This window comes from Etheostoma cragini, chromosome 16 (genome assembly GCF_013103735.1).
Source record: "Etheostoma cragini isolate CJK2018 chromosome 16, CSU_Ecrag_1.0, whole genome shotgun sequence".
NCBI lineage: Eukaryota > Metazoa > Chordata > Actinopteri > Perciformes > Percidae > Etheostoma > Etheostoma cragini.
The window spans coordinates 23,985,411-23,996,628 of NC_048422.1; the positions used below are offsets into that span (position 1 = coordinate 23,985,411).

At 42.1% G+C, this 11,218-nt stretch overlaps 1 protein-coding gene across 1 annotated transcript; it reads right to left on the reverse strand.

Annotated features, from left to right (window-relative positions):
- Positions 1 to 1,552: 1,552 nt before the first annotated feature.
- On the reverse strand, positions 1,553 to 9,372 carry cryba4 (crystallin, beta A4). Its single transcript, XM_034896657.1, has 6 exons — positions 9,142 to 9,372; positions 6,243 to 6,286; positions 5,137 to 5,255; positions 4,284 to 4,425; positions 3,262 to 3,404; positions 1,553 to 1,837 (listed from the first exon to the last, which is right to left on the reverse strand). Exons 2-6 carry the CDS (start codon positions 6,279 to 6,281, stop codon positions 1,690 to 1,692), a joined length of 591 nt encoding a protein of 196 aa, XP_034752548.1. The 5' UTR covers positions 6,282 to 6,286; positions 9,142 to 9,372; the 3' UTR covers positions 1,553 to 1,689.
- Between the last annotated feature and the right edge of the window lie 1,846 nt (positions 9,373 to 11,218).

Here is an 11,218-nt window from a genome sequence, read left to right on the forward strand (position 1 = left end):
GGTCCCCTAATACTGTATCTGAAGTCTCTTTATATAGACCTTAGTGGTCCCCTAATACTGTATCTGAAGTCTCTTTCCTAAAATTCAGCCTCGGTGCCTACAGTCCTACAAAGAGCTTTTCTTAGGATGGGGCGTTTCTGTGTCTGTAGCTTTAAATGCTATTGAGGAGGGGGGGCAAGGTGGAGGCTGGGGTTGTGGCCTTGACCTAACTGCCATACTTTGCTCATTTGAAAGCCATGATGTCTCTCGCTCTCATGGGTGGGTCAAATTCTCTGGGTGGGCAAAGCAGAGAAAGGGGAGGTAACCTTTCCCCTTATGACCTCATAAGAGGAAGATTCCAGATCAGCCCATCTGAGCTTTCATTTTCTCAAAGGCAGTGCAAGATACACAGGGCTCGGTCTACACCTATCGCCATTTCAAGCTTAGAAAACCTAATAAAGTGAAATGTTCATGCCATTGGATATGACACGTGCCTTTAAGCAAGCTACTTTATCCGTAGTTGGTAGTAGAGGCGTCCTCTGATGTCAGCAATTGGTCCAATCCTAAAGTCTGGACTCACATTGGTGTGCGTTCTCACGAAATTTGTGAGTGGCGTCCCAATGTTGGATTTCAAGGGGCGTGGGGGTGTGAGTCCACACTCACCGAGCCCTGTCCGTGAGTCTGCATTGATGCACACTTCACCAAAGGGAATTACCCACAGTGCAAAGCATTGGGACGTTTACCGCGGAGACCATGGGGAAATCTGGAAATTACAAAAAGGTAAACAACAGCACACCACACGACCACGAAGCGGACTCGCTGTCCAGCTGGTAGAATAAATGGGGAATCAGACCGCCGTCTCCTGGGCCTGATCTGGTGAAGAGCTGTCCCAGTCTCATGTCTACCTATCTGAGTCCACGTGGCCTCACACACTCACTCACTCACTCAGCACCTGATCAATGAGGTCTGAGGGTTTAGTCCTCATGGGGTCTCTTTGGGATTGAGCCCTTGGAAGTCGTTTTGGGTAAAAGCGTCAGCTAAATGACATTTAATGTAATTTACTGTATTTTGATGCTGCTGCTTCGTAAAAGACATTCAGAATTTATAGTTAAATACATGAAAACAATTTATTTTTTCTGTCTTCTACTGCTATACTGTTTGCTTATTGCATCTTACATTTGCCCAATACTTAGACTGATGGACTAAATGATGTGGGACCAGGCTTAGAGTAGTTATGGTTTCTCTCTTCTTTTCTTTGTTGGGTAAATGTTATTGTATTATACATGTTCCCATTGTTAACCAAACAGCATGATAGTATTTATAATGTAGATTTTTTGCTAGTGTCTGGGCTTCAAAAAGCTTACCAGGGTGTCCCATTTCACATATCTGCATCATGTCCTTGTCTCTTAACTTTTGTGAATAAATTGAATCTTGATAATAAAACTGAATTGACAAAACATTTGTAAACACTAGACATGTTGAGATCTGTAGAAGTGGTTGTAATTCAGAACAAACCGATGCAAACTCTGTGTATTCATCTTGATATGAGCGAGAGACAAGCAAAAAACATTGGTGGAAGTCGGTGAGGTTTAGGAAAGACATTTTATTCAGCACTGTAGGGGGGAGAGGGAGAGAGGGGAAGGGTTACATGGGAGAGAGAGAGAGAGAGAGAGAGAGAGAGAGAGAGAGGGAGTTTGGGAGTGGGAGTTGTTACTGCTGAATACGGCGGATGGACTGGATCTGAGGGGTCTGGCAGTGGGAGCCAAACTCCCTGAAGTGTTTGAAGTCCCCACAGTGACGATCACACTCCATGATGTACTGGTATCCGCGGTAGCCGGGGTACTGGTAGCACACAAATCTGTTGGGAAATCGCACAGAATAAAAAAAAAGGAAGTGCACATGAAGATGCTGCAACGGGCTGCTGTTGGGAAACGGGGGTTATTTTTAAAACCGCTGGAGGCGGAGACGTAACAAGGAAATAAAAACATGTGTAGAGATGTTTAAATAGCAGTTTCTTCCTCTTAGACGCAGATTCTAGGGCTGCAGCTAGTTTGAAAGACAATCATAACGGAATAAAAACATCCAAGTAGATTTGTTTTGGGCTAAAATACATGGAATCGGATCGGTGCATAGACTCGCAGACTCGCCCAAAGGGCTTCAACTGGGGATTATTTTCTCGATTAGTGGATTAGTTGTTGGTCTTTGAAGCTGCAGTGCGTTGTTTCTGTCGCCCCCATGAGGAATACTAAGGAATGACAACAACACTGACGGCGCGTCCACACGATACAAGCCTTCTATGATCATAAAAAAATTATTATTAATTATTATGGACTCTTCAGAAGAGGTCATTATCTTCATTTGAGTTTCTAAGCGGGAACATTGTCACACTGAGAGATCCAGAGAGAGTTGTGTGGAGCTGAGAGTCTTAATTAGCTTTGGAGAAACTTGTTTAGCAACTGCTTGAATGTAACGGATGCTCTTTAATATCAAAAACTTACCCACAAAAGCTTTAAAATGTCAGAAAATTGTAAAAAAAGTGTTGACTACCGTTTCCCAGAATGTCTTGTTTTTGTCCACAACTCAAAGATGTCCGTTTGACTGTCACAGAGGAGAGAATAAACTAGAAAATATTCACAGTAAAGAAGCTGGAATCGGAATATTTGGACTGAACGAAATGACTCAAACCGGTTGATCGATTATCAGAGTAGTTGGCGGTAAATTTAAGTTGATATGTAAGACGTTAATCTTTGCAGACATTACATTAGTACTGGTAGAAGTGTCGGAAAAACTCTTTTTCCTATATCAATGTTCTTTCTAATTCTCCAAAATAACATGATTGATTCCACCCAACGCTCTTTGCCAAGTACAAATCTCTACTTTCATTAATTTTGGGGCTTCTTATTCAATTTTATAGCATTCTAAAACAAGTGAAGTATTTTTGAAATAGTATTGAGTAAAAGTTGACATATTCCAGTCTGTGATTATCATCAACATCCATTCCTTTAAATTTAGTCTCAATAATTCCTAATTTCTGCTTTTCTAACTCCAACATTAGGTATAATTTCCTATATATGAGGTTTATTGACCATAAATTCCAAAAATAACTTAAAAACTAAAGTTAATAAGTTAGTGTCACGTTGCGTTGAAAGTGTCAAAAATGGGACAAAAAACAGAAGAAAAAGTTAAAAACAACAACAACAAAAGTTTTGATTTTTTTCGAGGGGAAGACAACACAACTCCTAAATGTGGACAAGGGACAGAGAGACGCTGTGGGACACTCACGCTCCAGCCTGGATCCTGAGAGAGCCGACCTCGTTGTTGCACCAGCCCATGGCCTGGAGGGAGGGGTAGTCGTCGCTGAGCTCGCCCTTACGGCCCAGGAAGTTCTCACGCTCGTAGATGGTCATGCGGCACTCTCTGTGGTTCTGCAAAACAAAAGGACCAACGAGGCATGATGGTTGTTTGTCCGGGGTCATGTCTTCAAACACAGGGGTTGGCTGTGTTCTGTTTTCTTGGTTTAGTCCTACACATGTCAAAGATTACGTTTGAGATGATTAAAGCCTGAAGCCCCCACAACACAGTGGTGGGGAGATACAGTGAATGACATCTATGTTACGGAGATAACCTTCTCTCAGCGTCTTCAGAAACAGGTTTTCCTTCATTTGCATAAGTGGGTCAAACATGTTTGGCCCTTACGGACAGAATTTGTGGAAAAATTGAATAAATTAGTAATGTTTTCATTTTCAAAGGACTCTAAATAAGACTTTTTGTGTTATTTCCTGTCAGTGTCATTTTGTTTTGTTCCTTCCTGGACCTACCAAGCTTTGTTTTAACTAGGGTTGGGCAACATGGAGAAAATCAAATATCATAATATGTTTGATCAAATACCTCGATATTGATTCCACAATGATATTGTAGTGTTGACTATTGGTGCTTTCACAAAATATATACACAATGAGATTTTTGATCAAAAACTATCAGTAATGTGAAGTGGGTAAAGGTAAATAATAGCAGTCTGATAAGTTCAGAAAATTACATAACTCTACTGTAATGCAGCTTTTAAAACCAGGAAAAGACCAAATCTGAGACGATATCTAGTCTCATTTCACGATATTGTGATAATATCAATACATTACCCAGCACTAATGTAAACACCCTCCCAAACTGTATTAAGTTCCTGTTGTCTTTATGTTTTAAAAGGAAAATTGGACAACAGAGAAAAGGGAACCGATGTTGTTCTGATAAAAGTCTTGTATTCTACACCGCTGTGCTATTAAATCAAAATAAAAACATTTTAGACTTACGGCACAGGCGATGGGTCTGAAGGAGGTCATCCTCTCGATGTGGTAGGCGTTGCTGCCTCCGAAGGCGTCACACTGGGGGTACTCTCCCCTCTCCAGGACAAACTGCTGTCCCTGGTAGGACGCGTGCTCATAGCCCACCCAGCTGGGGGACAAAACAAGAGAAACATTTATAACCAAAACCAGAAGGAATCAGTGGATTTTTCATTTTTTTTACAGTTTTTACAGTCAGCGGTGATTCTGAATGAAAATCTCCAGATGGTTTTTTCTGCTTAAGGTGAAAATGTGTTAACATTCTCAGTTTTACTTCAATTGGTATAAAATCGGTGGAAAATTCTGCCAAAGATCGGCAGAAAATTCTGCCGAAAGTATGCGGAAAATCTGTGGAATTTAGCACCGTTTTCCTACTTGAGGCGGATTTTATTTTTAAAATTAGTTTCTGCCAAATTATGTGTCCGGCAATTCTGTGCTGTCCTGATTCTAACTTTGTTGCAACGGTTGTCTCCATCCATCTACTTTCTATTTCGCAGGACATTATTAACCATTCGCTATCTCTCTAAAACGAAAGAATAAATGCTCTGTAGGTTCCTCACTGTGAGCCATCAGTGTTAAAGGACATTATTAGGACATCGGGGGTCAAGCGCACAAGTCTCCCATCATTGGAAGTTACATAACAGGTATGTGTTTTTAGTAGAAACACATAACGTGGTTGGCTGTTGTAAAGTTTTTCAAAAGTCAATGCAACGCATTTTATGAATGAATCAGTGTAGAGAGATCATCAGGAAAAAAGAAAGAAACAACGGCTCTGTTTTAGGATTATGAATCAGTGTAGAGAGATGTGCACGTGTGAACTCACGCTCCGCTCTCCACCCTCAGGGAGCGCACGGTCTCGAAGCCGAACTCCATCACGTTGCAGCACTCGGAGGTGAACTCATGGCGGCGGCCCTGGAAGCACTCCTCGTCGAAGACAATGATCTGACGGAGGGCAGAAGCAGACGTGTTAACACCATCTCATGCACACGTGCACACATATCAACACAAAAATACTTCTTAATGTGAGAAATTGTTAGTTTAAAGACTTAACGTCGAGTAAGGGACTAACTACTTTTAGCATTAGACCTAAGAGGAGGCTATTTATTTAGGGGGGGGGGGATTTGGATGTGAAAGGGGGGAGAGCGGGGCAACAACTTGCAGCAAAGGCCTGCAGGTTGGAGTCGGACCCACGGCTGCTGCGTCAAGCAGAAACCTGGATACATGGGCGCGCGCTCTACCAGGTGGGCTACCCAGGCGCCCTACAGAAGACTATTTAAGAGGTTTTTAGTGTCTCAACATGGCCGGCATTCAGAACAGGTCTACACCATAACTCTTTCATTTGGGTCTCTGAGTTTAAACAGAGAAGAAACGCCAAAGAACTTTCTTTTATTATCTAGTTTGACGGCCAGTCATAACGGAGTAAGACCATCAATACAAGTAGATGTTGGTATAAACTGCCTGGCATCGGATCTGTGCATGGACTTGCGTACTAGCTGATCAGGGCTGCAGTTGATTATTTTCATAGTCTATTAATCTGTTGATTACTTTCTGGAAGAATGGATAAGTTTGGTCTCTAAAATGTCAGAAAAAGGTGAAAAATGAGGATCAGTGTTTCCCCGAAAGCCCAAGATGACGTCCTCAGATGACTGGTTTTGTCCACAACTCAAAGATATTCAGTTACTGTCACAGAGGAGAGAAGAAACTAGAAGATAGTCACGTTGAAATTGAGTTTTTCATGGTGTCCTAACATGGCCGACATTCATTCTGAAACGGCAGCCGTGCCTGAAGAGCTGGTGATGAATCGCATGTCTTTTCAGACGAGACGTTTTAAAGAAGAGACAGCGGGACCCATCTCAGGGAAAACTCTGTCAGTGGAAAGGCTCTCCACAGAGGGGATGTATGAATCTGGGTTTCTATCTGCACACTCACCTTCCAGTGGCCGGAGAACTTGGTGCAGTGGTGAGTCATCTTGTCTGGAAGACAGAAAGAAATAAAGAAAGAAAGAAGGAAAGAAAGAAAAACGTGAAGACCTTTGGTACCGAGACGACACACTGGACACGAGGACTTTTAGCTAAACACGCAGGAGAAAACATTTCAGCTGCAACTGACAATTATTTAGTACTTTCTCAATTAATCAATTATTTGTTTTGGTCTCTGAAATCAGACTGAAAATTGTGAAAAATGTGGATCAGTGTTCCCAAAAGAGATGACGTCCTTAAATGTCTTGTTAAGTCCACAACTCAAAGATATTCAGTTTACTGTCACAGAGGAGAGAAGAGACCAGAGGATATTCACATCACAGAAGCTTTACTGTTTTTCCCTAAATAATGACTCAAACTCCTAAATCTTTGATAGATTATTCAAATAGCTGGCGATTCCATTAACAGTCGGCAACTAATTGATTCATCTTTGCAGCTTTAAGAAACATCAAGCATTCACGTTTAGCTGACAAAGATGCTAACCCTCAGCAGTAGGAATGTGCAAAAGAGCAACACAGGGAACAACAACAACAACTTTAGTGTTATTTTACACAAATGACGCATAATTATGGAACCCATGCAACTTCTAGGCAAGACCCGGCCTTCAGTAGCATTCACACGCCACTATTGGCCGGGCGTCCATGCCTTCGCTAGGTAACGTAACCCGATTTTTCCCCTGACCAATCGGCTATCCTGAACCTAAATGCCGAACCCCAACCAATCGGGCTGCTTCGTAGGGCGGGACTTGCATAGAAGTTGCATGGGATCCATGATAACGTGCCAATGACAGCTCGGACCACCACATGTTGAATCTTCTCTGCGACTTCAGCAGTTTGTGTTTTATAAAAGGCAGCAGCCACGTAAATGTCCAGATACTGGATTCAGCCTTCGCCTATATTTAGTTCCTACAGTAAACAAATGAAGTCGGTCAGAGAAGCCAAAGGCTTGATTTAGCCTTCTTTCTCCCACCCTCTCTATCTCTTTATCTCGTTTTCTGCCCATTTCCTCCCTGCAGAGTTTCCAGCATCGCCGCTGTTCACTGGGGCCGTGACGGCTCTCTATGGGGCTTAGAACCGGGGTTATTATAAGAAACTATATCTTAAATAAGCATTCTCAGCCCACTGGAACTAAATAAAAACTAAAAACCTTCAAGAAAAACTAAACTAAAACTATGTTGCCAGGTTTTCTTTTCTTTTTTTAGCTCAGTATCTCTTTTCCGTGCTGGAGAAAAGGACCCGGCATGAACTTCTGTCAACTCTGGTGACATCAGACCACAGGAGTTGACAGGAATTTGTTCACATGGGGCACTAAAGTTACACAGGTTGAACATTAAATAATAATAACATACAATTATATTATAATATATATATAATTTCACAAGGGGAATTTATAATTAAACTGTTGTTATTACACACAGGCCTGAATCACCCACGTATGCTCAGCACCTATACATGCACTAATGGAGAGATGTCGGGGGGGGGGGGGGGGGCTGCCCATGAAAAGGCAGGTTGGGGGTTTAGTGCCTTGGAGGTGAACCAGCTACCCGTCCACCAATCTCCGTATTTTGGTCCATATGGGGAACTTGAACCAGCGACCCTCCAGTTCCAAACCCAACTCCTTACAGACTGAGGTCTGTCCCCCAAAAAACACTGTGGCCATCCTCCACTCAGGTGTTCTGTATCACTCTGCAGATATCATACCTGGCCCTGACAAAAGACATGTCTGAAAACCCCAAAACCAAACTAAAACTACAGCATACGCACTCTGGGAACTTACACAAACTACAAGTCAGAATCCAGAAGTCAAAACTAAAACACGTTAAGAAACAAAATGAAAAATCTCAACTGTCAGATGTGAAAAAAGCAGCTGATGCACAAACTGAACCAGTGCCACACATAAAAACATATATATGATGTAAGGAAATATTGATTTTAAGACATTAATGAAGTCAGTTGTGACCAAATTGGGACAAATCTCCTTTTAGCATCAGAAATATGATAAAAATCGAGTTTTTAAACTATAACTACCAAACTTAATCAAATTAAAATTAAATCCTAAAGTCAAAACTGAAAACAAAAAACTACTATAACCTCGGGTGTTCACACACATACTGAAACACACAAACACTATTTCATCTGAAAAAATACTGTTTCATCTAAGAAACTGAGAAAATAGTTGGTTGTGACCAAATTGGAGCAATTTCCTTTTAGCATCACAAAAACTTATTTTTTTGGAAACTAAAACTTACAAATACACTCTGAAAACTCATTCAAATTACACTTAACACTTAATTTTTGTCCCTTTTTTAGACTGTTATTTAGTTTCCACCACCACCAAATTAGTAGTTTTACTACTTTTTGGAATTCGTGGTCAATAACCCTCATTTATGTAGAATTATACCTAATATTTGAGTTAAAAAAGCACAAATGATGAATTATTTTGACTAATAGTTCAGATCAGAGGACTGAAAGTGATCAGTTGTATTTATAAAGAGCGTTGGAAGGAATCAAATCCATTTTTTTGTGGTAATTGGATTAAAAAGAAATTCATATTTCAGATATAGATATTTTTTTAAGGGGTCAGATTTGTCAGATTTGACCCGAGGACACCGGGAGGGTTAACTGATATCCAACCAGCTCAAAAAGTGAACTGCTAAAAAAGAAAAGAAAGAAAAATCTGAAAAGTCGAAACTAAAAATGAATTAAACTGTGTTTTCCCCCAGTTTGGGGGCCTGTGTGTGTGTGTGTGTGTGTGTGTGTGTGTGTGTGTGTGGATGCTGGGGGGCTGCTGCCCCGGCTGTGCCGTGCCGTGCCGTGCCGCGCCGTGCCGGGACAGGGACAGGGACTCACCTTTGCTTTGATTCCCTTGGGATGTCCTGCCGTGAGAGTGAGATGGACGTCGCGCCCCCACCCTTTTAAAGCCTCCCCTGGCAAAGGGCCATTGGAAAGCCCGGGCTCAGCAGCGGGGGAGGGGCTTCCCTTTGTGCCCCCCCGACAAAGGCGAGGTTAATCCGTGGACGGGGCAGAAGTGCAGACGCCACATTATCACCGTGGGGACAGGGACGGGGACGTGGAGACAGAGACACAGAAATGTCAGAGACTGTAAGAGAGACGAGTCTTGGATCTGAGAGGGAGAGAAAAGATAAAAGGGTATTTTAGTAGCAAAGTAAAGTACAGATACCTTGAAGTAATAGTAATAGTACAACTATTTTGATAATAAATTGTTAGTTTGAGTGATTGTGAAAAAAGTAAAACATCCTCTAATGTCGGCGTGTTAAATGTGAATGTTTTCATAAATAAATGTGAATATTTTCTAGTTTCTTTCCTCCTCTGTGACTTTTCTTTGAGTATCTTTGAGTTTTGGACAAAACGACACACTTGAGGACGTCGTCTCGGGCTTTTTGGGGAAACACTGATCCTCATTTTTCCCCTTTTTCTGCCATTTTACAGAAGAGGAGAGTCAAAACGAGAAACGCATCCAGCGCCAGACATGTTTAGTTTGTCGGCATGCTTTTATTTTGAAAAACGCAGATCTCTTCAGGTGTATTGTTGCAGGTCTCACGTCGTCTCCTCACTTACAGTTTGGTCCGCATAAAGCTCTGAAAAAAAAAAGGCGCTGTCACTGCCCGATGTGAGTCATGCATGCTCTGTTGTGGTTTGGGGTTTTGTTTTGGGTTGTCCTCGTCTTCTGGTCCTGTCTTGTCTCCTTGTCTCTCAGTTTCCTCCCCGGTCTTGTGTGGTAGTCTCTGTCTGGTGTTCCCCTGTGAGTGTCTGTATGTTCTGCTTCCTGTTTTGTTTTGGTAGTGTGGTTTCCTGTTCTGTCTCGCCTTGTCTAGTTTCACTTTGTGCCCGTCTGATTGTCCCGCCCCGCCCTAATGTGGTTCACCTGACGTCTCACCTGTCCCCCGCGACCTCGGGACCTCTTGTATTTGACCTCTGTGTCCCCTTTGTCTCTTCCCAGATCCTTTTGTCCTGTCTGCGAGTTCGTCGTGGGGCGCTGTCTTTCGTCTTGTCGCGGTGTTTCTGGCATTTCCTGTTCCCCTGGACCTTTAAACCCCGAGAGGTTTTCCCTGCCTTTGTTCCCAGTTTTTGTGTCTCCTTTCCCCTGGCCCTTTTTGGGAGTTTTGGACATTTTTGGACATTTTTGTGCTTTCTGTTGGATCCCAAGTTCATTGGACTGTGTGTTTTTGTTAATAAAGCTTGTTTGACGCTCTCATCTGCTCCGATTTTGGTTCGCGTCTTCCTTCTGCATCTTCACATGCTCAGATTTAAACGGTTTACGACATAACTGTCGTTCTGAAATTAGTAAAATCCATGAAATCATAATTTTTTCTCATTACAAACAATATAAGACTAAATACACAAGTAAACGAGGGTGAAACAAGGGACAGGGGACACTGGTACGGTGGCTGACAGGGGCCAAACGCACTGCGACCTGATGAAACACACAAATACACACAACACACACAAATACACACAACACAAGCAAACGCACACAACACAACCAAATACACACAACACAACCAAATACACACAACACACGCAAATACACACAACACACGCAAATACACACAACACAAGCAAATACACACAACACAACCAAATACACACAACACACGCAAATACACACAACACAAGCAAATACACACAACACAACCAAATACACACTGAGAGAGAGAGAATGAGAGAGAGAGAATGAGAGACATATACATACTGTATAACGTGTTTTGATATTATTATATTAAGTCTCTGTGATCCCCTATTTTAAACAAAAAGTGTATGTGTACAGTATGTGTGTGTGTGTGTGTGTGTGTGTGTGTGTGTTTGTGGACTTTGGGATTTATTGATTACAACAAATGGATTCTCTGCAGCCTCATCCTTTAAAGTGGGTGCTATGCAGTTTTAGAGTTTAGAGCCCCCCCCCCCC

What these genes read in the sequence shown, in the direction of transcription:
- cryba4 (XM_034896657.1), bottom strand. Translation starts at nt 6,281, where the DNA reads ATGACTCACCACTGCACCAAGTTCTCCGGCCACTGGAAG. An exon ending in AGTTCTCCGGCCACTGGAAG is followed by an intron (nt 5,256 to 6,242) that starts GTGAGTGTGCAG and finishes GCCCTCCGTCAG; the next exon opens with ATCATTGTCTTCGACGAGGA. An exon ending in CTGAGGGTGGAGAGCGGAGC is followed by an intron (nt 4,426 to 5,136) that starts GTGAGTTCACAC and finishes TTTGTCCCCCAG; the next exon opens with CTGGGTGGGCTATGAGCACG.